Source organism: Anarhichas minor, unplaced genomic scaffold (genome assembly GCF_050575085.1).
Source record: "Anarhichas minor isolate MPS153535 unplaced genomic scaffold, ASM5057508v1 ptg000071l, whole genome shotgun sequence".
NCBI classification, from domain to species: domain Eukaryota; kingdom Metazoa; phylum Chordata; class Actinopteri; order Perciformes; family Anarhichadidae; genus Anarhichas; species Anarhichas minor.
Window position 1 is genome coordinate 6,647,860 of NW_027466517.1, and position 17,155 is coordinate 6,665,014.

At 45.2% G+C, this 17,155-nt stretch overlaps 2 protein-coding genes across 4 annotated transcripts in view; one reads left to right on the forward strand and one right to left on the reverse strand.

Moving 5' to 3' along the window:
• Positions 1 to 17,155, forward strand: part of LOC142935070 (phospholipase A and acyltransferase 4-like) — a 37,040-nt gene that overhangs the window by 897 nt on the left and 18,988 nt on the right. Inside the window, exons 2-3 of the mRNA XM_076079177.1 lie at positions 1,733 to 1,837; positions 3,649 to 10,133. The gene's annotated coding sequence lies outside the window, so the exon portion shown is untranslated. The remainder of the gene's footprint in view (positions 1 to 1,732; positions 1,838 to 3,648; positions 10,134 to 17,155) is intronic.
• hyi (hydroxypyruvate isomerase) lies at positions 47 to 5,703 on the reverse strand. Of its 3 annotated transcripts, XM_076079176.1 has the most exons (9): positions 5,412 to 5,699; positions 4,890 to 5,168; positions 4,611 to 4,722; positions 3,706 to 3,820; positions 2,526 to 2,604; positions 1,743 to 1,792; positions 1,594 to 1,663; positions 521 to 655; positions 47 to 432 (listed from the first exon to the last, which is right to left on the reverse strand). In XM_076079176.1, the coding sequence occupies exons 2-9, from the start codon at positions 5,086 to 5,088 to the stop codon at positions 377 to 379; spliced, it is 816 nt and encodes a 271-aa protein (XP_075935291.1). In that variant the 5' UTR covers positions 5,089 to 5,168; positions 5,412 to 5,699; the 3' UTR covers positions 47 to 376. The 3 variants fall into 3 exon arrangements, with proteins under 3 accessions (XP_075935291.1, XP_075935289.1, XP_075935290.1); XM_076079174.1 differs by lacking the exon at positions 2,526 to 2,604 and having other exon boundaries at positions 3,609 to 3,820; positions 5,412 to 5,703; XM_076079175.1 differs by lacking the exons at positions 2,526 to 2,604; positions 5,412 to 5,699 and having other exon boundaries at positions 3,609 to 3,820; positions 4,890 to 5,398.

The window sequence follows — 17,155 nt, forward strand, 5'->3', positions numbered from 1 at the left end:
TCTTGTTCAACAAACATTCCCAATTTATAGAGAATTCATCAACATCTTTTAGGATAGATATCACTATTTATTTTTGACAGTGAAACGCTTGATACATGATCAAATAGTTTATCGATACATTAAAAAACTGATCCAATATTAGTTGAGAAAGAAAGAAAAGTGTCTTGATAACAAAGAGCAAGAGAACCACTGGTCATTTAAACAGTAAAATATACAATATACTACATCAAAGTACAGTAAATACTTTAAATACACTGTGTGGCCACTAGAAACTGTTCAGAGGAGAGTTAGCCCTGGTAGAAGAAGTGAACTCGTATAAGACGTCTGCCATTAAGCAGCTGAATCGTGCACCGCGTTGTGACTGGTCACCTGCTCATCACTTGCTGGTTTTGCCATAATCTTCCATCCAACCCAGACCCTCCTTTGTGGAGCCTGAAGAGGACAGAGATCATTAGAAATATGTATAGATATATATTTTCGAATTGGGTGCCATAATATATTGAATAAAAAGAGCACTCACCTAGTGGCCTGTATTCACAGCCGACGTATCCCTGGTAGTGGAGGTTCTCCAGTGTGGTGAACAGGTAGCTGTAGTTGAGCTCTCCAGCACTGTTGGGCTCATTCCTGCCGGGAACCTGAGCCATCTGAACATGACCTGAGGAAGAGTCCATCTTTATTAGCTCCAGAAGCTCTGAGCCTGCTCTCTGGTCTCATCATTACAGCTGCATGTGTCTCCACATATTTACTGGAGGACATCAGAGCGTCACTGATTAAACAGCATGAGTCCCCCACGTCTCTGATCCAAAGTCTTCTACATCGTATTGATTGAATTATCTGAGTCACAGCAACAACAAAAACTGGGAAATGTGTGAAAACTCTCCTGCGACTCGCTGCCCAACCACGCGAGGCCGTTTCCCCAAACTCAACCATCTCGCACTGGGTCACCCTCTAGACACGAGCTGACAGCCAGCGGTGGACGACGGGTACTAAAGAAGCGTGGAGAGCAGATGTAGCTGCAACATGTACGTTCTGAATAATAGCGGATGAGTTGTTCCAGAATAGCAAAGATGGAAAAAAGAAGGTGGATGAGACAATACATCATTAAAATGGAAGACAGCTACGTGGACTAGTGAAATATTCATGCGGGTGCATGTCTCTGAATCTGAGAAGTATTTGATTTGGGCGGATGATTTAAACTCACCGTCCTCTGAGTTCGTCATTGTTGCTCGACTCCAGCGCTAACCAGAAGACATTTAAATACGAACCTAAAGCAGACCCACTTAGATCGTGTCTCTGTGTGGAACATACATACTTTAACATTAGCAACACGTGTGTAGTATAAAAGGTGTCACCAGAACAGACCATCTGTTGCAGCCTAGTTCAATAGGGTTATAATATCAATAAACTCATTTGAGATCACTGACTGTAATGAAGGGTAAATATCAATCCACCATATCTAAAGGCCACGAGGACACCAGATGAGTTGGGGGATGAAAAGAGGAATTTAGATGAAATACATAAGATGCCTGGAAGAAATGGGGTCACTGGTCACCAAGGCTGAAGGATTCGATCACAATATCTCATCTTACTCACCGATGATGGGTAAATACTTGTGTATGTTCTGCGTCAGGTTTCCATCCATTATCTGCCAGTGAAAGATGTCCTGAAACAGTTTGCACATCTGTTACGTCCAGAGTTCTATCATCTCTTTTCTCGTTCCTTTATTTTCCAGGAGCACCCACCATTTGCAGCTTGATGTTTGGCTTTCCAACCTTCTCCAGAATTGCAGCTGCTGCAGACACAAACATGAGGACGAGCTGAGATGTGACTCATGCAGGTAGCAGACATGAAATCTGACACTAACAAGATCTGCAGCATCGGTTCTGCAGAGCTCGGTGTTTCATTTGACATTAAATTCCAGAATGTGCCGTGCACTTGCATCAGAATATGTTAATGGGGCTAAATGACTTATTACTGGCCAGCTGTCATGTCATATCAAAAATATGACATGTAAAGGACATCCTCATTCACACACTTGCATTCATATGAGGACCAAAGTTCAAGAGCTGTTGAAAGTTGTGACTAGATATGACACGACCCCTCATGGTATAAATGCTGCCTCACAGTAGTTTAGAGTTTCTCAGTTGTATCGGCCATGTCCACTGTGCATGTTTATGTTTGGCGTCAGAAATATAAGCCGGTAGGCCTCCGCCGATCCCAACTACATCTGGAATGCATCATAAACATTGAGATATTGGACAATAACTGATTTGAAAAGCCCAATCAAATAATGATTCACCATCTAATAACCAATAGAAGAGCGTAACCTGATAATCGTTCTCCTGTGGACAGCTCCTGGTTCTCAAATCAACACTCTTACCATTCTGAAGTGAATAACTGATGAATACATGAAACACCCTGTGTGTTTCCTACGGTCACATTTCATCATTTCCCAACACTTTTGTTGCATTTGCCTCGTTGGCGTGACTTTGACTCTTAGAGGCGGTGTTGTCTCAGAGTCTTACCCTGATGAGGAGAGTCCAGGAAGTACCTGGGGTCTGTTATCCTCGTGTTGATTGGCTCAATCAAACCAGTGATTCCTTCCTGTGAGGAGCAGGAGCATCGTCATCTACATTAGGAACCATTCAATGAGGGCGGTGTGATGTTAACTGATCGAATATGACACGTATGCCTACAGTGCAGCAGCTATATGAATACCACAATATTCATGTCCTGTAACAATATTCTAAAGGAATTCAAAAGGAAACACTCGTGTGATGCAGAGCTCCGATGCGGCGCCTTGCTGCTCGTCATTGTGTCTCCTGTCGTTTCCTCTCTACACTCGAGCTTTAAGACTGATTCAGGGCAGGCCCAGTGAATGGAAGTAAAGACAAATATTACCTTAGTTATTACATTAGTTATCAAAACAAGATCACAGAATCACCAACATGTGTGATTTGGTTAAATCAGTTTTGTGTATTTTCTCAGAGTCAGAAACTAATAAAAGCCTGAAAGTGTCGATGGGATCAAATAATCCTGAATCCTGAAGATAAATGCATTATTAATCATTTATTCAAATCTTTTTGATAAGGTGATGAGTTGTGTGATGGTATAGTAGTAGCAGCAAGCGTGTTACTCGTGTAACACGCTTGATTTGGACAGAGTGGATGTACCGTATTTTCCGCACTATAAAGCGCACCGGATTATAAGGCGCATAGAATAGAAGCTACTACAGTCAAACGTTGAAATTGTTCAACTTACGTATAAAACGAGTTTGAACTCAGCGTCGTAAGCGTGTCTCTTGAAAGGTGCCATTTTGGGGTCTTTATACACACAAGTGGTGTTGGACTAGGAGTAAGCACAGTACCGGTGTTTACCGCGGTGCGGCTTTGTAGTTTACCAGTCGTACTGAAACATTTTGACAGAGCGCCGTGTACAACCAGTATGGATCAACCAATTAACCAATTGATCCATATATAAGGCGCTCCGGATTACAAGGCGCACTGTCGTTTTTTGAGAAAATTAAAGGCTTTTAAGTGCGCCTTATAGTGCGGAAAATACGGTACTTTGAATCATATTTAAACATCTTCCATATGTTTTAATCTTACATATACATTCTACTTTCTCTGTCCCACTATCTTTCTGCAGAAATCCTGTTTCTCTTGGTCCATCCTGCTGAGATGTTGGACAGAAAAGGTCACCGACCTTTGAGAGGATATCAGCAGCATAGCTTAGGTTCTCCACAAAGATGTCCTCCATCTCCTCGTTAACCTCCCTTCTGTGTGAGCCGGCGGGAACCCTCCCCGCCATCAGGTGGATCCTGAAGAGTTCATAGAAAAATACTTCATACACAAATATGAAGAACTCTGCTTTAAAGATCTGTCTCAGCAGCAGTAAAACCAATAACAGTTTCTAGGCACGTGATTATAATTTAACTCTTTGTTTTCTGCCCCCGACCCTTAAAACTCAGCTCATCTTAGAGACGCTTCTTCACCTCCAGCAGTTCAGTCGACATGATTTGGAAAGATCTCACAGCTGAGACACATCAGCACATCAGAGCCAAAAGCAAGCCATGAGGTCAAAGTATCTCAGAGACGGGACTGTGTGGAGGTTCACATCTAAGGGAAGGTTCCCGAGAGCAAAGTGGCCCCAAGAAGTTTGGAACAACCAGGACTCTTGTTAGAGCTGGTAGCCCGGCCGGACTGAGCGATCGGGGACAAGAGACCAGAGGTTAGAGAAGTGACCCAGAACCCGATGGTCAGTCTAGCACCTAAAGGACTCTCAGACTGAGAGAAACTAGACTCTTTGGCTGGTGGAACTAAGACTGAACTGTTTGGCCTCAATTCTATGCATCATGTCTGGAGGAAACCAGGCACTGGGGCTGTTTTTCAGCATAAAAGTCTGGGGGACAGTTTGGGGCTGAGCAGAGTAGAGAGAGAGAATTAATAAAAACCTGGTCCACAAACAGCATGTTGCAGTACCTGTTGTTGAAATGTGCTGTACAAACTCTCTTTTCTTCTGTGTGCACACGCAGATTCGTTACACTGCACACTGATTTTCGGGGCGGGACTTTAGGGTGAAAACAACACAAGAGTTACTTTTACTCTCACCTTTTGCAGTGCAAAGCTCTTGCATACTTCAAAGCCAGATCCAGACCCTGTCTGAACTCTGCCTCTCTTCCGGGAACAGCACCAAGACCCAGATCGCCTCCCTTTACATTTCCTGCAACACATTCATCCTTTATTCCCATCATCATCATCATCACCACCATCATCATCATCCTCGAATCATTATTACGCATGAAAGTATCAGTACAGTCTGGTAGAAATAAACAGCTTCTGACTGAATGTGTGCGCGCGCGCGCGCGTTGCCCATGTTGCAGTCGTTACCGGGCGGGGTGTTGATGAGGATCACCTCCACCCCTGTAGCCTCTCTGGCTCTCTGCAGCTCCTGCAGGTCGGAGTCGTACAGCCAGCCGGCTTCCACCGCCTGAAAGCCCGCCGAGGCAGCCGCGTACATCCTCTGGCTGAAGTCCGGCAGCTCCGTGAACAGCCAGGAGAGGTTCGCGCAGAACTTCAGCGGAGCCATCCTGGTTCACACTGCAGAGGCCAACGACCCGACGTTCAGTCTGCGAGCTGGACTTTCACCCCGATAGCAGCCGGGGAGACCTGCGTTGAGTCCGCCACAGTTAGGCAGCGTTATAGAGCGGAGCACGGACGGGTTAAGTGCAGACCTGTTCAGATCGGATTCATGTGCAACCATCTGTGCTGACATGTTTTAGGAAAAACCATACAAGAGGTACAGACTCCACAGTATGTCGCTAGCTTAGCACTGCTTTAAAAAGTGGTCTTTATTCCCACGTGCTTACATTCTTCTTGTGACGTTATCGGTATTAATATTCATATATTTACCTTGCAAATAGTTACCAAAAAGAGTATAAACAGAAGTTGCCCGTTTTACAGCGTCTGACCGACCACACGGAGAGTTGTATTATTGTCACATGACTGGAAGCAGCGTGCTTCCTGGTCTGTGAAATGCGCACGCGCAGGAAGAAAGTCCTGATGGATTACTTCCCCCATGCGCGTGTGGGCGACAAGTGGCGATGAGTTTAAGGGGAATTGGAAATCGGACCGGGAAGCTTGCCCGGGACAGTTCTCCGGCATGAACAATCCTGACGTCACAGAAACATGGCGGCGCACACAGTGAACCGTCAGCAGAAAGACGTGTTGTATCCATTTGTACGTCGTGTAGTGTGTCGAGTTGTGAAACGGGCTGCCACTTCCCTTTAGAGCAGGGGGGGGCAACTCTTTCTCCCAAGGGGCCGCATGAGGAACAGGGCCTGTTGTTGAGGGCCGGACCAACAGACTGAGCTCAGTCCTGCTCAGTGTTATTCCACCTCTTTATATAAAGCAGTGTGTTGTTTGGTGTTGATGAGCTGTGAGTGGTGAGAGTAAATGTTATGATCAGTGGTGGAATGTTACTAGTATATGTGCTTAAGTACTGTACTCATGTACAGATTCAAGGTACTTTACTTGAGTATTTCTATTTTATTCAACTTTGTACTTCTACTCCACTACATCTCAGAGGGAAATATTGTACTTGTTACTCCACTACATTAGTCTGCCAGCTTTAGTTACTAGTTACTTTGCACATTATAATGTTTCAAACCTTTAACTACACAAACTGACCAACAGAGTATAAAAGAGTTAAAATGAGCTCCACCGTAAACATCTGCAGCAGCAATAATCCAAACTCATATACATTTGTAATATCCATATATAATAGTAGAACACTGACGGGGATCATGTTGCTGTTAATTAGTACTTTTATTACTATAACTATTACTATACAAATGACCTCTTTCTGTTTGTCAGTTCAGTGGAGAAATCTAGTCTTTGTTGGGCTTGAACGAGTGACTGAAGTCAGGCTGAATGTGTGAGCTGAGATGTGAAGGACAGCTGACAGCTGATGTCAGTGAGAGAGGATCTGGATCTGGATTTGTTCAACTTCATCACAGAGAACGTTTGTTCACAGATGGAGGTCGATCCAAAGAGAAGCAACATCTCCTGAGCATGCCTCCTCATGTGTGGAACGTTCTCCTTGAGAGAAGAATATAGATCCAGCAGTGATACTGACTTAAAGTGCTCTGCAGTCCTGCATCAGACTGCAGGTCAATGAGCTGGAGCTGAACATCACTGGGAGCATCATCCACACTGCACGTGAAGGAGAAGACATCATGTTTCACTCTCAGCTGTTGTGAAGTCTTGAAATGGCCTTAAACTCAGCATGCAGTGCCCCTAACATGGATGATACCTGTGGAGATGTTCAACTGATGGTGTGGCTTCTTTCAGGGTGTGCAGGTGGGTGAGAGTGTTTCCTGCAACGTAGTCATGAAAGCCTTCACCAGGCTACATGTCATGTGCAGAGAGGCCCTTGCCTTGCAGTTTGGTATTCAGATCATTCATTAGTGCCGTCACAGCAAATGAAAGATGTGTGATCCAGTTTACATCAGAGAGCTCTGGGATGTTCTTGCCTTTCTTCTCACAGAGCTCTTGAATCTCTGCTCTCAGGTCCTGAACTCTTTGAAGCACTTTGCCCAGGCTGAGCCACTGACAGCTGTGTGTGAGCCTCTGTCACTGTGTTCAGTCTCATGCTGCTCCAAGAGTGCAACACACTGTCTGTGATTCAATGCTCGTGCCCTGATGACGTCAACTATTTTAGTTACATCATCAGTAACGTGGTTAAGTTGGAGCACTGACTTACACAACACATTCTGATGTATAACACAATGCAAACATACACAGTTCAGCTCTGGGTTGATTTCAGTCACTTTATCTTGCATCCGCTTCAAAAGTCAGACATTTGTCCCCGTCAGATTTGGACAACCATCGGTTGTGACGCATGCCAGTTTGTCCCATTTCAGTCCCAGCTTGTGGAAGCATCTACCTCCGTGAACACATCGCTCCCCGTCGTCCCTTTCATTGACTGCATTGCTGCAGCTCCTCTGTAATCACCAAGTCTTTCGTTATCCCACCTACACAGATGAGTAACTTGCTGTGTCGCGGACATCGCAGCTCTCGTCCAGAGCCAAGGAGAAGAGTTGGAAATGGTCTGCTTTTCTTTGCAGCTGAAGCTCCAGATGTCCCTCGATGTCCTCGATCCTCCTCGTTACGGTGCACCTGGAGAGCTGCACATTCTCCAATGCCTCTTTATTCTGGGGGCCTAGTAGTGCAGCAGAGTCCACCAAACACTCTTTGATAAACTCCCCATCAGAGAATGGCTGACTGGTTTTTGCAATGTTGTGTGACGTCACAAAGCTGGTGTTGGCGGCTGCATCCCTGGATGTGTGAAGCTTGGTAAAAAGGCCTTGTTGCTTTAGCAGCTTAGCGAGCAAAGCCTCAGACGTCCGTGTCCGCTCTGCATCACTCAATGTTTCGTATTTCTCCGCGTGTTTCCTCTCGTAATGACGATTCAAATTCTAATCCTTCAACACTGCGACTTGTTCTCCACAAACTAAGCACACGGCTTTACCTTTGACTTCAGTAAGAAACACTTTAAAGTCCATGTTTTGTTAAAACTCTACACTCTGTGTCAGTCTCTCTTTTTTAACACAGGCTGACATGTTTGAGGGCTAACAGCTAACTCACATCTCCATAAACTCAGTTCAACACATTGTAGTGACGCTGCTGCTCACACACGGTCACTAACATACGTACATTGAGAAGAAAATAAACAGCAAAAGTCGCCTTCAAAATAAAAGCAATGCAGCTCTATTCTGTACATGATGTACACTTATTTACGTTTTATTCCTAATTTCCCAATGACCTCCCGCGGGCCGGACGGCAACAGCCCGCGGGCCGGATGTGGCCCGCGGGCTGTACAATGCCCAGGTCTGCTCTAGAGGATTGCAGCTCTCCTCACACAATGAGCTCATTTCATACAGAGTGCTCTCAAAGTTTGGAGTTTTATGAAAGGCGGCCAAAATAATGCATCCAATAAGTATCACAATTACATAATTTACAAGTATCTAGAAAGATTTTCAAAAATCATGTTTAACCATAAAATATTAATTTAAAAGTATGAATTGCAAAAAAATGTGTATATAAAAATGGTGTCATATAATTGGAGTGTTTTCCTCCAATCACAGCAAAATAATATGTTATTATTTTGAATGCAATCCCCTTTTGTTCTCTTCAGTTTGTAAAGAATTATAGCTTATGGCTAACTCTGGTATCTGTAGCATGTTTATTGAAGGTCTTGGTATTTGAATTAAACCATGCACTAGATGCATCAGAAATTAATTGTAACAATGTTTCAATTTCTGCAGCAACATTCTCCTTACTTCTACATGCATGCTTGGTGATGTAGTTTTAAAGTTACTATAAGGAGCTTTCATTTTGTATTGACTTGTCGGTCTCTGTGGACAAAAGTGGTGTTTCACTCTAGAAACCCTCTCATTTTACTGCAGCGGGGGTTTGCTCCGCCCAGTTCTGGTTCTCCCGTGCCTCCCTTCCCTCCAGCGGGCATAGCAATACGGCCTGGGCCTCAGCAGCGTCCAGTGGTCAAGACTACAGTTATAGCACAGTTTCAGTCTAAAAGCCATGCTGGTACTTGCGCCTCACTGAGAAGCTGTAAACTGATCAACCAAGTCAGTCTGATACTGGCATTCTTCAGCGCTCTTTGTAGCCGGCTAATGAACTCATTATTGTAGTGATACGGCCCCCAGATCAGGGAGCATTTCACTTCCTTCATTTCCAGTGACGTTGACACACACACACACACACGGACACACACACGGACACGGACACGGACGCAGCTAGTGGACACGTGTGTGTGCTCAGACACCCACCTGTTGTTAATGAGGCCGCCAGCAGACCAGACGGCACGGATTCTCAGCGAGGACAGGGAATTGAAAAGCAGACCACCATACGTCTGCACACTAACAAGCCCACAATGGGTCGGCAGACCCAGGCGGGGCATTACATTGATTTCTCTTTTTCGGGCTCATGTTTGTTCTGACAGCTTCCAAATGCTGATGGATGTCTCAGCTACAGCAGGAGGAAATGAGGTCAGAGGTCACATGAAAGGAAGCGCTGTTTTGTGTTCCAGGTGAGCTTTTTGTTCTCTGTGGTATTACTGTGCAGCAGAGGTAATAGTGCAGTATGACTGATTCATTGATCATCAGAGTGACGGCAGAGAGAAGCTGTTCCTGTGTCTGGTGGTTTTGGCGTACAGAGCTCTGTAGCTCCTACCAGAGGGGAGGAGGTGAACAGCTTGTGTCCAGGGTGTGATGGGTCTGCAGTGATCTTTCAGACCGTTTCCTGACTCGGGAGGTGAACAAGTCCAGGATGGAGGGCAGGCTGGAACCAATGATCCTTTCTGCAGACCTGACAATCCGTTGCAGTCTGTTTCTGTCCTGTTTGGTAGCTGATCCAAACCACACAGTGATGGAGGAGCAGAGAACAGACTGGATGATGGTGGAGTAGAACAGGATCAGCAGCTCCTGAGGCAGGTTGTACTTCCTGAGCTGGAGCAGGAAGTACAACCTCTGCTGGGCCTTTTTCCTGAATGCAAAACTATGCAACAAAACAATGCCATTAAAAAGATAAAACAACAACTTCACATAGACACTTGTAAGTAGACACTTGTATGTGGGGGGATGTTTGACTAACAGTAAGAATTGCTGACATTTTTGGAATCGTTATGTAAATTTGCATAACAGGCTTTACTTACAGATATTTACGCTATTATACGCATGACGCCCGGAGTCCACTGGGTGTGTCTGCGCCGGAGCGAACACGGCCACAATAGACTATATGATTTATGCTTTATGCTTGTGATTCTAGAAAGGCCTTTCAGAAGCGTCCCATAATTGTCTCTCTACTCTGCTCTGTGGAAAGCTGAAATTGCCCATAAATGCATCAATTTTCCCACATTTTATATCAAAACGCCGCTTTTTATGCCACTCTACTCTAAGTAATTTTAAAATGCTGCCTTTAACGGTGTCTAAAGGCCGTTAATGCATGATTTGGGCTTTCTATTATCAGTGGAATAAACCTTGTCAGCTCTCTGACAATCCCGTTCTTGTCAGAATCAGATCAGATTTGTGGCGGGTCAGGGAGGAGCTGTTCCTCACACAGACCTTTTCTGTGCAGCCTGGGAAATCAAACGTGAGCCTTCCCTCTTGCTGAACTCGGTGTGCGACAGAGCTTGTGGTGTGTTGGCAGAATGCTCATCCTCCTGGGTTGTGCAGCGCTGAGCCTCCAGAGGCCTTACTGCTTCCGTCAGGATATTTAGATCTCACTTTGGCTTTATTTGATATTAACTTCCTCCATCCAGTCTTTTCCAGGGATTTGCTAGTAAAAGAAGGGATGGGTGCAGATTTAGGAAACTCACCAAATGATATTTCAAGGACATGTTTTTGTTTTTTATCAACACCAGAATACTGCTGTGTGAGCACAGGTTAACCCCGGTCCACAAGCCTTTTGCACAGGCAAAAACAGTGTTAGCAGTTAGCACAACAAAGCAGTGTGCTGGAGCTTGGTGCGGGCAGACTGACAGGTGAGCCCGCTGCTGAGCTGACAAGGCCAGAGCTTGTCCATCTGATTACAATAAAAGTCTGCGATGAGACGGCCTATAGGCCGCCATGCGCTGTCTCCGGTGGGCTGATGGATCATCCCCTGCTAGAGAAACAGGCCGACTACGTGAAATAGTACTACGACAGGTCCGCTGAGTTCTGCAGAGCTTCATGGCCTCTTTCAGCTCATTGTTCTAGTTTACTGCGGAACTACTATACACCTGTTTCGGGTCATCGTTTCCTGCAGCAGCCGGCAGCTGTTTTGAACAGAACCCGCCTGTCGGACAACAATGGAAGTGCACACTGTATGGTTAACCATCTACTAAAAGACAACATAACGTATTTGCCTGTATTTAAAGGATACTGTCTCAATTGAATACTGATGCCTCTACATGGATTACATATTAAATGAGACCATCAGTGAGAAGATTGGCTATTTCTATATAGTTATTTTTAATGCTTGTCATTGGTGCCACTGGATTTTGTGTGAAATCAGACAAAATCACGCAGGTTCACCAAAAACTGAGTTGTGTGCCTCCCTTCCCTCCAGCAGCTACCCAGATCCAGCTTCACTGCAGCCTTCGACCTGCAGTCTGAAGCTCCGGTGGTAGGAGGAGAGCTCAATCCCCAGCAGCAGCGTCTGAGGTCGGATTGCTGGGCCCGCTGGAGGGAAGGGAGACACAGGAGACCCAGAACCAGAACCAGGACTGAGCAGGGCAGACTCTGCTGCAGTAAAATTAAAGGTTTTCAAAAGGGACTCTGTTTCAGAAACACTACCACTTTGTCTAAAGGGACCGCCAAAATCCACACAAGAGAAGCAGTTCCGGCCCTTTCTTCCCACCCACCCCCTCACCGGATGCACCTGCGATTGATCGATATGGGTTGGATGCCTGAATATTTGCTCTTTGCGTGTAAGTTTATTGTAAATCAAGGCTGATCAACCCTGTGGTGAAACGTGTGGTTTGCACGGTTGCTCTTGTGAATGAGTTCATCTTTGAAGTCGACACAAGCCTCTCGGTGTGGGACGACTGTTTGTCGTTTTTTTACAGGAGCATTTCTGCCGCGGAGTGCAGTGAATCTAAGGGGGCTCTCCCACAGCCAGAGGGTTCCTGTGTAAATGACACAACGGCAGCTAAACTGCCATTATCAGCTGTTGTCAGAGGTGCAACCGTGTTAGCATTTGAATACATTAGACTAAGTCAGCAGGGCTGTTTGCTCAGAGATAATGAAGCCTGCAGTGACTCTGGACACCTGCAAAGGCAAGTGGCAGCCTGAAAACCGCTCACCTATCTGACGTTTCAGCACCACATTTCAAATGAAAATCTGTCTGTGATGACACTCTCAGCTGGAGGATGGGTTACAAGAAGTATTAGCTGTAAATGCTAAAATCCCTGCGTGTGTGCTGTAGATACAAGTGGATGGAACAACAAAGAACGCTGTTTGTCCACGAGCTCTAGAACGACACATGGAAGCGCCTTCTGATCCGACGCCGCTGTCAGCAGGATGACGAAGTAGAGCTTTTATCCAATCAGATCTCACCTCTGTGTCTCTAGGTAAGAAGAGAGGCAGAGGCCTGCAGACTCTCAAGTGAATCCATGTGCAGTTTAAGTGAATGGGGACGATATTGTTGATTGTCATAGTGTTCAACCAATCAGATCTTTAGTTTGATATGTTGGGCGTATTCTTTGACGTGTCAGCACCTGCTAGCTGGCCTATAATGACGTCAGCATTAGTGCAGCTCTGCAGTGAGGTGCAGAGTGTGCTGTGATTGGTCAGTGGGCGAGCACGTGACTATTGTGAAACGAAACTTAAAGTAGCCTTCAGAGGCTTAGTCGGAGTAGTGAGAGTTCAAATTGAAAGATATGGAAGAAATTATGACATTTTTTGTATTTTGCTTGGTGTAGATTATTATTTTTTTACCTAGCTTTGTTTTTTTAACATTCAATGGCTGAAGGAGGAGAAACGGATTTGTGAGTTGGGATTTAACCGTGGGATTAAACTCTTAGTCAACAAAGAAAGGAGGATGGAGTTTGTCTTTAAGTCAACTGCGTTTGTTTTTTTACATCTAGTATCTGAATGGCCCTCCAGTGTGTAGCAGAATGCGTGTTCCGCTGTTGTTTTCCCGTTAAGCTAGTTAGCATAGCCTCCCAGTACACACGCGGTGCCTCAGCTGTTTTTTTTTTGTTTTTGTTTTTTGTTCCGGGTTCAGAGGTCACACAGCCCGTTGTCTCCTACGTGAGTGCAGAAAACATTATATTTCCCACAATTTAAGCTTCTGCATTTTCCAGATGCACTAGTATTATTCAAACGTATTGTTCGGTTCGTAAGCCTCGTACCGAACGGTTTAATACGAATACGTGTATTATTACACCCCTAGAAACAAATAACCGTAGCTGTGGCGCCATCATGAGGTTATTAGGAGGTAGCTCAGCTGCAGGACAGCAGTGAAGGCCCAGGGATAAAATGCACGACCCACCACTGGTTGCACTATTACCTTAATTCCATTGACACTGTTGTTGTATTGTTGTACAGGGTTATGTTCATATATACAGTATATATACACTTTTTGAATATATATTTATATTGTACATAGTTGTTAAATGTTTATGCTTACATCTTTCCTGTTTATTGTAAATTCTGTGTATGTACGTAGAGAGAAAAGAAAAACCGGAGTCAAATTCCTTGTATGCGTAAGCGTACATGGCCAATAACGCTGATTCTGATTTATGCACCATTAATGCACCAAATCTGGCCAACAAAATGGAAACTAAACGGTCTGGTTTGTAGGCGGGTGGTGCTTGGTTTTGGCTCGACTGTTTTCAACATGGTGGTCGGGTGACAGCTGTCTCATTTAACACCCAAACAGCACAATAAAATATGTGTCTGAAAACATTTGAGTCGACAGATAGGCAGCGCCGTAACAGAGTATTGATTTCATTTCTGACCAGTGCTGCCTAGCTGGACTGTTTTGATCTGACTTTTGTGAGGCCTGCTGCCTTGCAAGGGACAAACCTCATTTGCATGAAGCTGAGGTCAAGTCATGACTATGCCAATACATATACGGCGAATGGTCAGTCACCTCGCCGCGTCGTCTCCATCATGCAACGCACGGCCGGATCTTGCTCTCAATTAAAAGTGAACAGGATCAGTCGACTTCACATCAACGGATTTGGTGGATCTCCACCTTTAGGGTCTGCGTTTGTGTGACAGATAGATCCTTCAAACCCTTTCACACATAGTGGGCACTACAGTAGACAGCTAGCCCAAAGCCCTTTCCCCTGTTTATGTATGAGCTTTGATGGCATAGTCGCACATCTGCCACCACAGTGGTGTTTATGTCTAAAGAGGAATAATGAGGTTGTCATAATTTGTACATGAAAGGGTAACTTTCAGAATGAAATAGGATGGCAGGAGGAGTCATTTGAAAACATTGGGCACGACTTTACTAGAATGATAGTCTTTCTCCTCAGTACAAAGAGAAGCCTGTTGAGATCATAAGACATCATTTGTGGCCATAAAACGAGGAGCTCTGCGGGGCCTGCACACTGAGAGCTCTCTGTGTTCATGTCAGTGGGCTTTTTTATTTTCACGTTATCTCTATAATGGTGACTATTCCTCTGGCAATCATCAGCTCTCAGGAGGCTTCTTTCTCATGCAGCTCTTTCAAGCATGTATACATGTAGACTTTCCAGCTTAACAGCACCCTGTTATACAGTCATACACAGTCCTTATAGCTGCCCGGTTCAACGGTTCTAACCACAGAAGTCTGCTGCTGGAGACTGAGCAACGGCACGGCCAAAATGATTCCACATCCATATGAATGAAACCTAATTCAGAGCATGTGATCAGAGCATGTTCAAGGGACAGTTCACCCCACAATCAAAAAATACATATTTTTCAACACTGGAGAGACATTCGGGCAGAGATACCTTTAATCATCGTGGTGGGCCTACCTCTAGTCTATATACTGGGTGAGACCCCAGAGGATATAGACACTAAAACCAGACATAGTTGCTTGTGGTGGTGCTGAAGATGATTACAGTGTTATGGAGAAATGTGAAGCCACCAATGGAGGGAAAGGTTGAGATGTGTATATTTGATGCAAATTAAAACGGCCCAAATCTGAAGGTTCCAACACTAAGTGGACAGCAGTAATACTACAGTTACAGAGACACAACTTTCTTATAAGGGTAGGAGTCGGACTGTAATGCCACGTAATTGGAGCCATGTATGACTGCAAACTGCATATATAGTAGCAATACGTGGGGGGAAACAATTGAGATCTCCCCTAACTTTTTCTTCATTAATCTCCAGGGTCTTAAGGGTCATTGTGTAGTGGTTAAAATGAAGATAAATGGGGGCCTTTGTCTGCGTTGTCATTGTAAACGGAACCCGTATAAGAACCGCCTAGTCGATGCGATGCTTATATTTGTTAACATATTTGTCCTTGGTGTGAGTTGCCTAGTTTTAGAGATATCGGTCGTAGAGATGTCTGCCTTCTCTCCGGTTTACTAGATGACAATCGGCTTAAAGTGCTCAGATCGCCAAAAAAACCACATTTGATAAACTCAACAGCAATGTCTCTTTCCAGAAATCCTGAGCCAGTTACTTAAGACAACACACCTCGTTGTGAGCAGTTTGATGTAAGAACTAATAGTTCCTGCACTACCTGTCCCTTTAAGCAGCTGAATGCTGCGTGAGACAAAAGGATGTGATGCCTGTAAAAGGACATATTCAGGTCATATCATTATGTGTGAAAATACATGTTCATAAATACTACATGATACTAAAGTAAATAATATTAACAGAAATGTTTATAATTATGCAGGAGGTGTCCCAGTATCAGAAAATAATGAATAGGGTAGAGGTAAAAGAACTGAAGAAGTGTGAAGCATAGCCATCAGCTGATCAACTATTTGTATTTCCAAAACATTTTATAGACCCAACACAGGCGGTAACCTCACATTCTGAGAAGTAAAGCCAATGCAAAAGCAGAGTTTCTTAAAACTGTGGCAGCCCGCCAAAGTCTATTTTGTCCCGCCATAGTTTCACAATGACCTGAAAATAATTTCACACCTCTCACCGGGTGTCAGCTCAACAGCACCCCTCACCTGAACTGTTCCGCATCCCGGGCCGTGAACCTAATGCTCGATGGGCCCTCTGTACCCTCTCTAGGGACGGAGCCCCCTCTTCCTGGTACGACAATGAACTGCAGACTGTCCTCTGTCCTCAGGAACATCTTTTGAGTTCGTTGTGCAGGGAAGAGGAGGCCTCGGCCTGACGGCAAGTGAACCAACTTGGCGAAAGGCCACAACGTCAGAACGGAGAACATTGGTGGTCGAGGAGGTGCGCCGACAGGAGGAGGTCGCAAGAAGTGCGAAGGCTGTCTCTCTCGTGAAACAGGGACAATGGATGCGGTGGGAAGGTGTGGAGAGGAGAAAGATCAGCTGGAGGGAACTATGGGAAATGGAAGCAACAAAAATTAGCTTTATCATCAGAGCTACTTATGACGTGCTTCCATCACCAAAGAATCTCCATCAGTGGTATGGCGAAGACCCAACCTGTGCCCTCTGCCCAACTCCAGTGACTCTCAAACACATCATGGTAAGCTGCAAGACCAGCCTCACGCAAGGCAGATATACCTGGCGGCACAACCAGGTCCTCAAAAGCCTGGCATCAGTGATTGACATCAAGCGGTGTGCGACCAACTCCTTGCCCCCGAGAGTAGCCAATCCCCTGAAGGCAACAGCATTTCTCTGAGAAGGACAAAAAGCCCCCAAACATCCTTCCACCAAGCGAAAAACGGGACACTTAATCATGGCCCGCGACTGGAAGATGCTGGTAGACATCGGCCAGCAATTGATCTTTCCTCCAGAGATTGCTTCCACCAACCTCAGGCCAGACCTGGTACTCTGGTCCCCTTCACTGAAGACTGTGTACATCATAGAGCTCACAGTCCCATGGGAGAACGCGCTTGAAGAGGCCTATGAACGTAAGAAGCTACGCTATGCAGAGCTTGCAGCAGAAGCAAAGCAGCGCGGCTGGAACACAAAAAACTGTCCAGTGGAAGTGGGATGC

Coding starts and splice junctions, on each gene's coding strand:
- hyi (XM_076079174.1), bottom strand. CDS start 5,088: ATGGCTCCGCTGAAGTTCTGCGCGAACCTCTCCTGGCTGTTCACGGAG. Junction 3,821..4,610: donor AGAGCTTTGCACTGCAAAAG/GTGAGAGTAAAA, acceptor TGAACTCTTCAG/GATCCACCTGATGGCGGGGA. Junction 1,664..1,742: donor CAAACATCAAGCTGCAAATG/GTGGGTGCTCCT, acceptor AAACTGTTTCAG/GACATCTTTCACTGGCAGAT.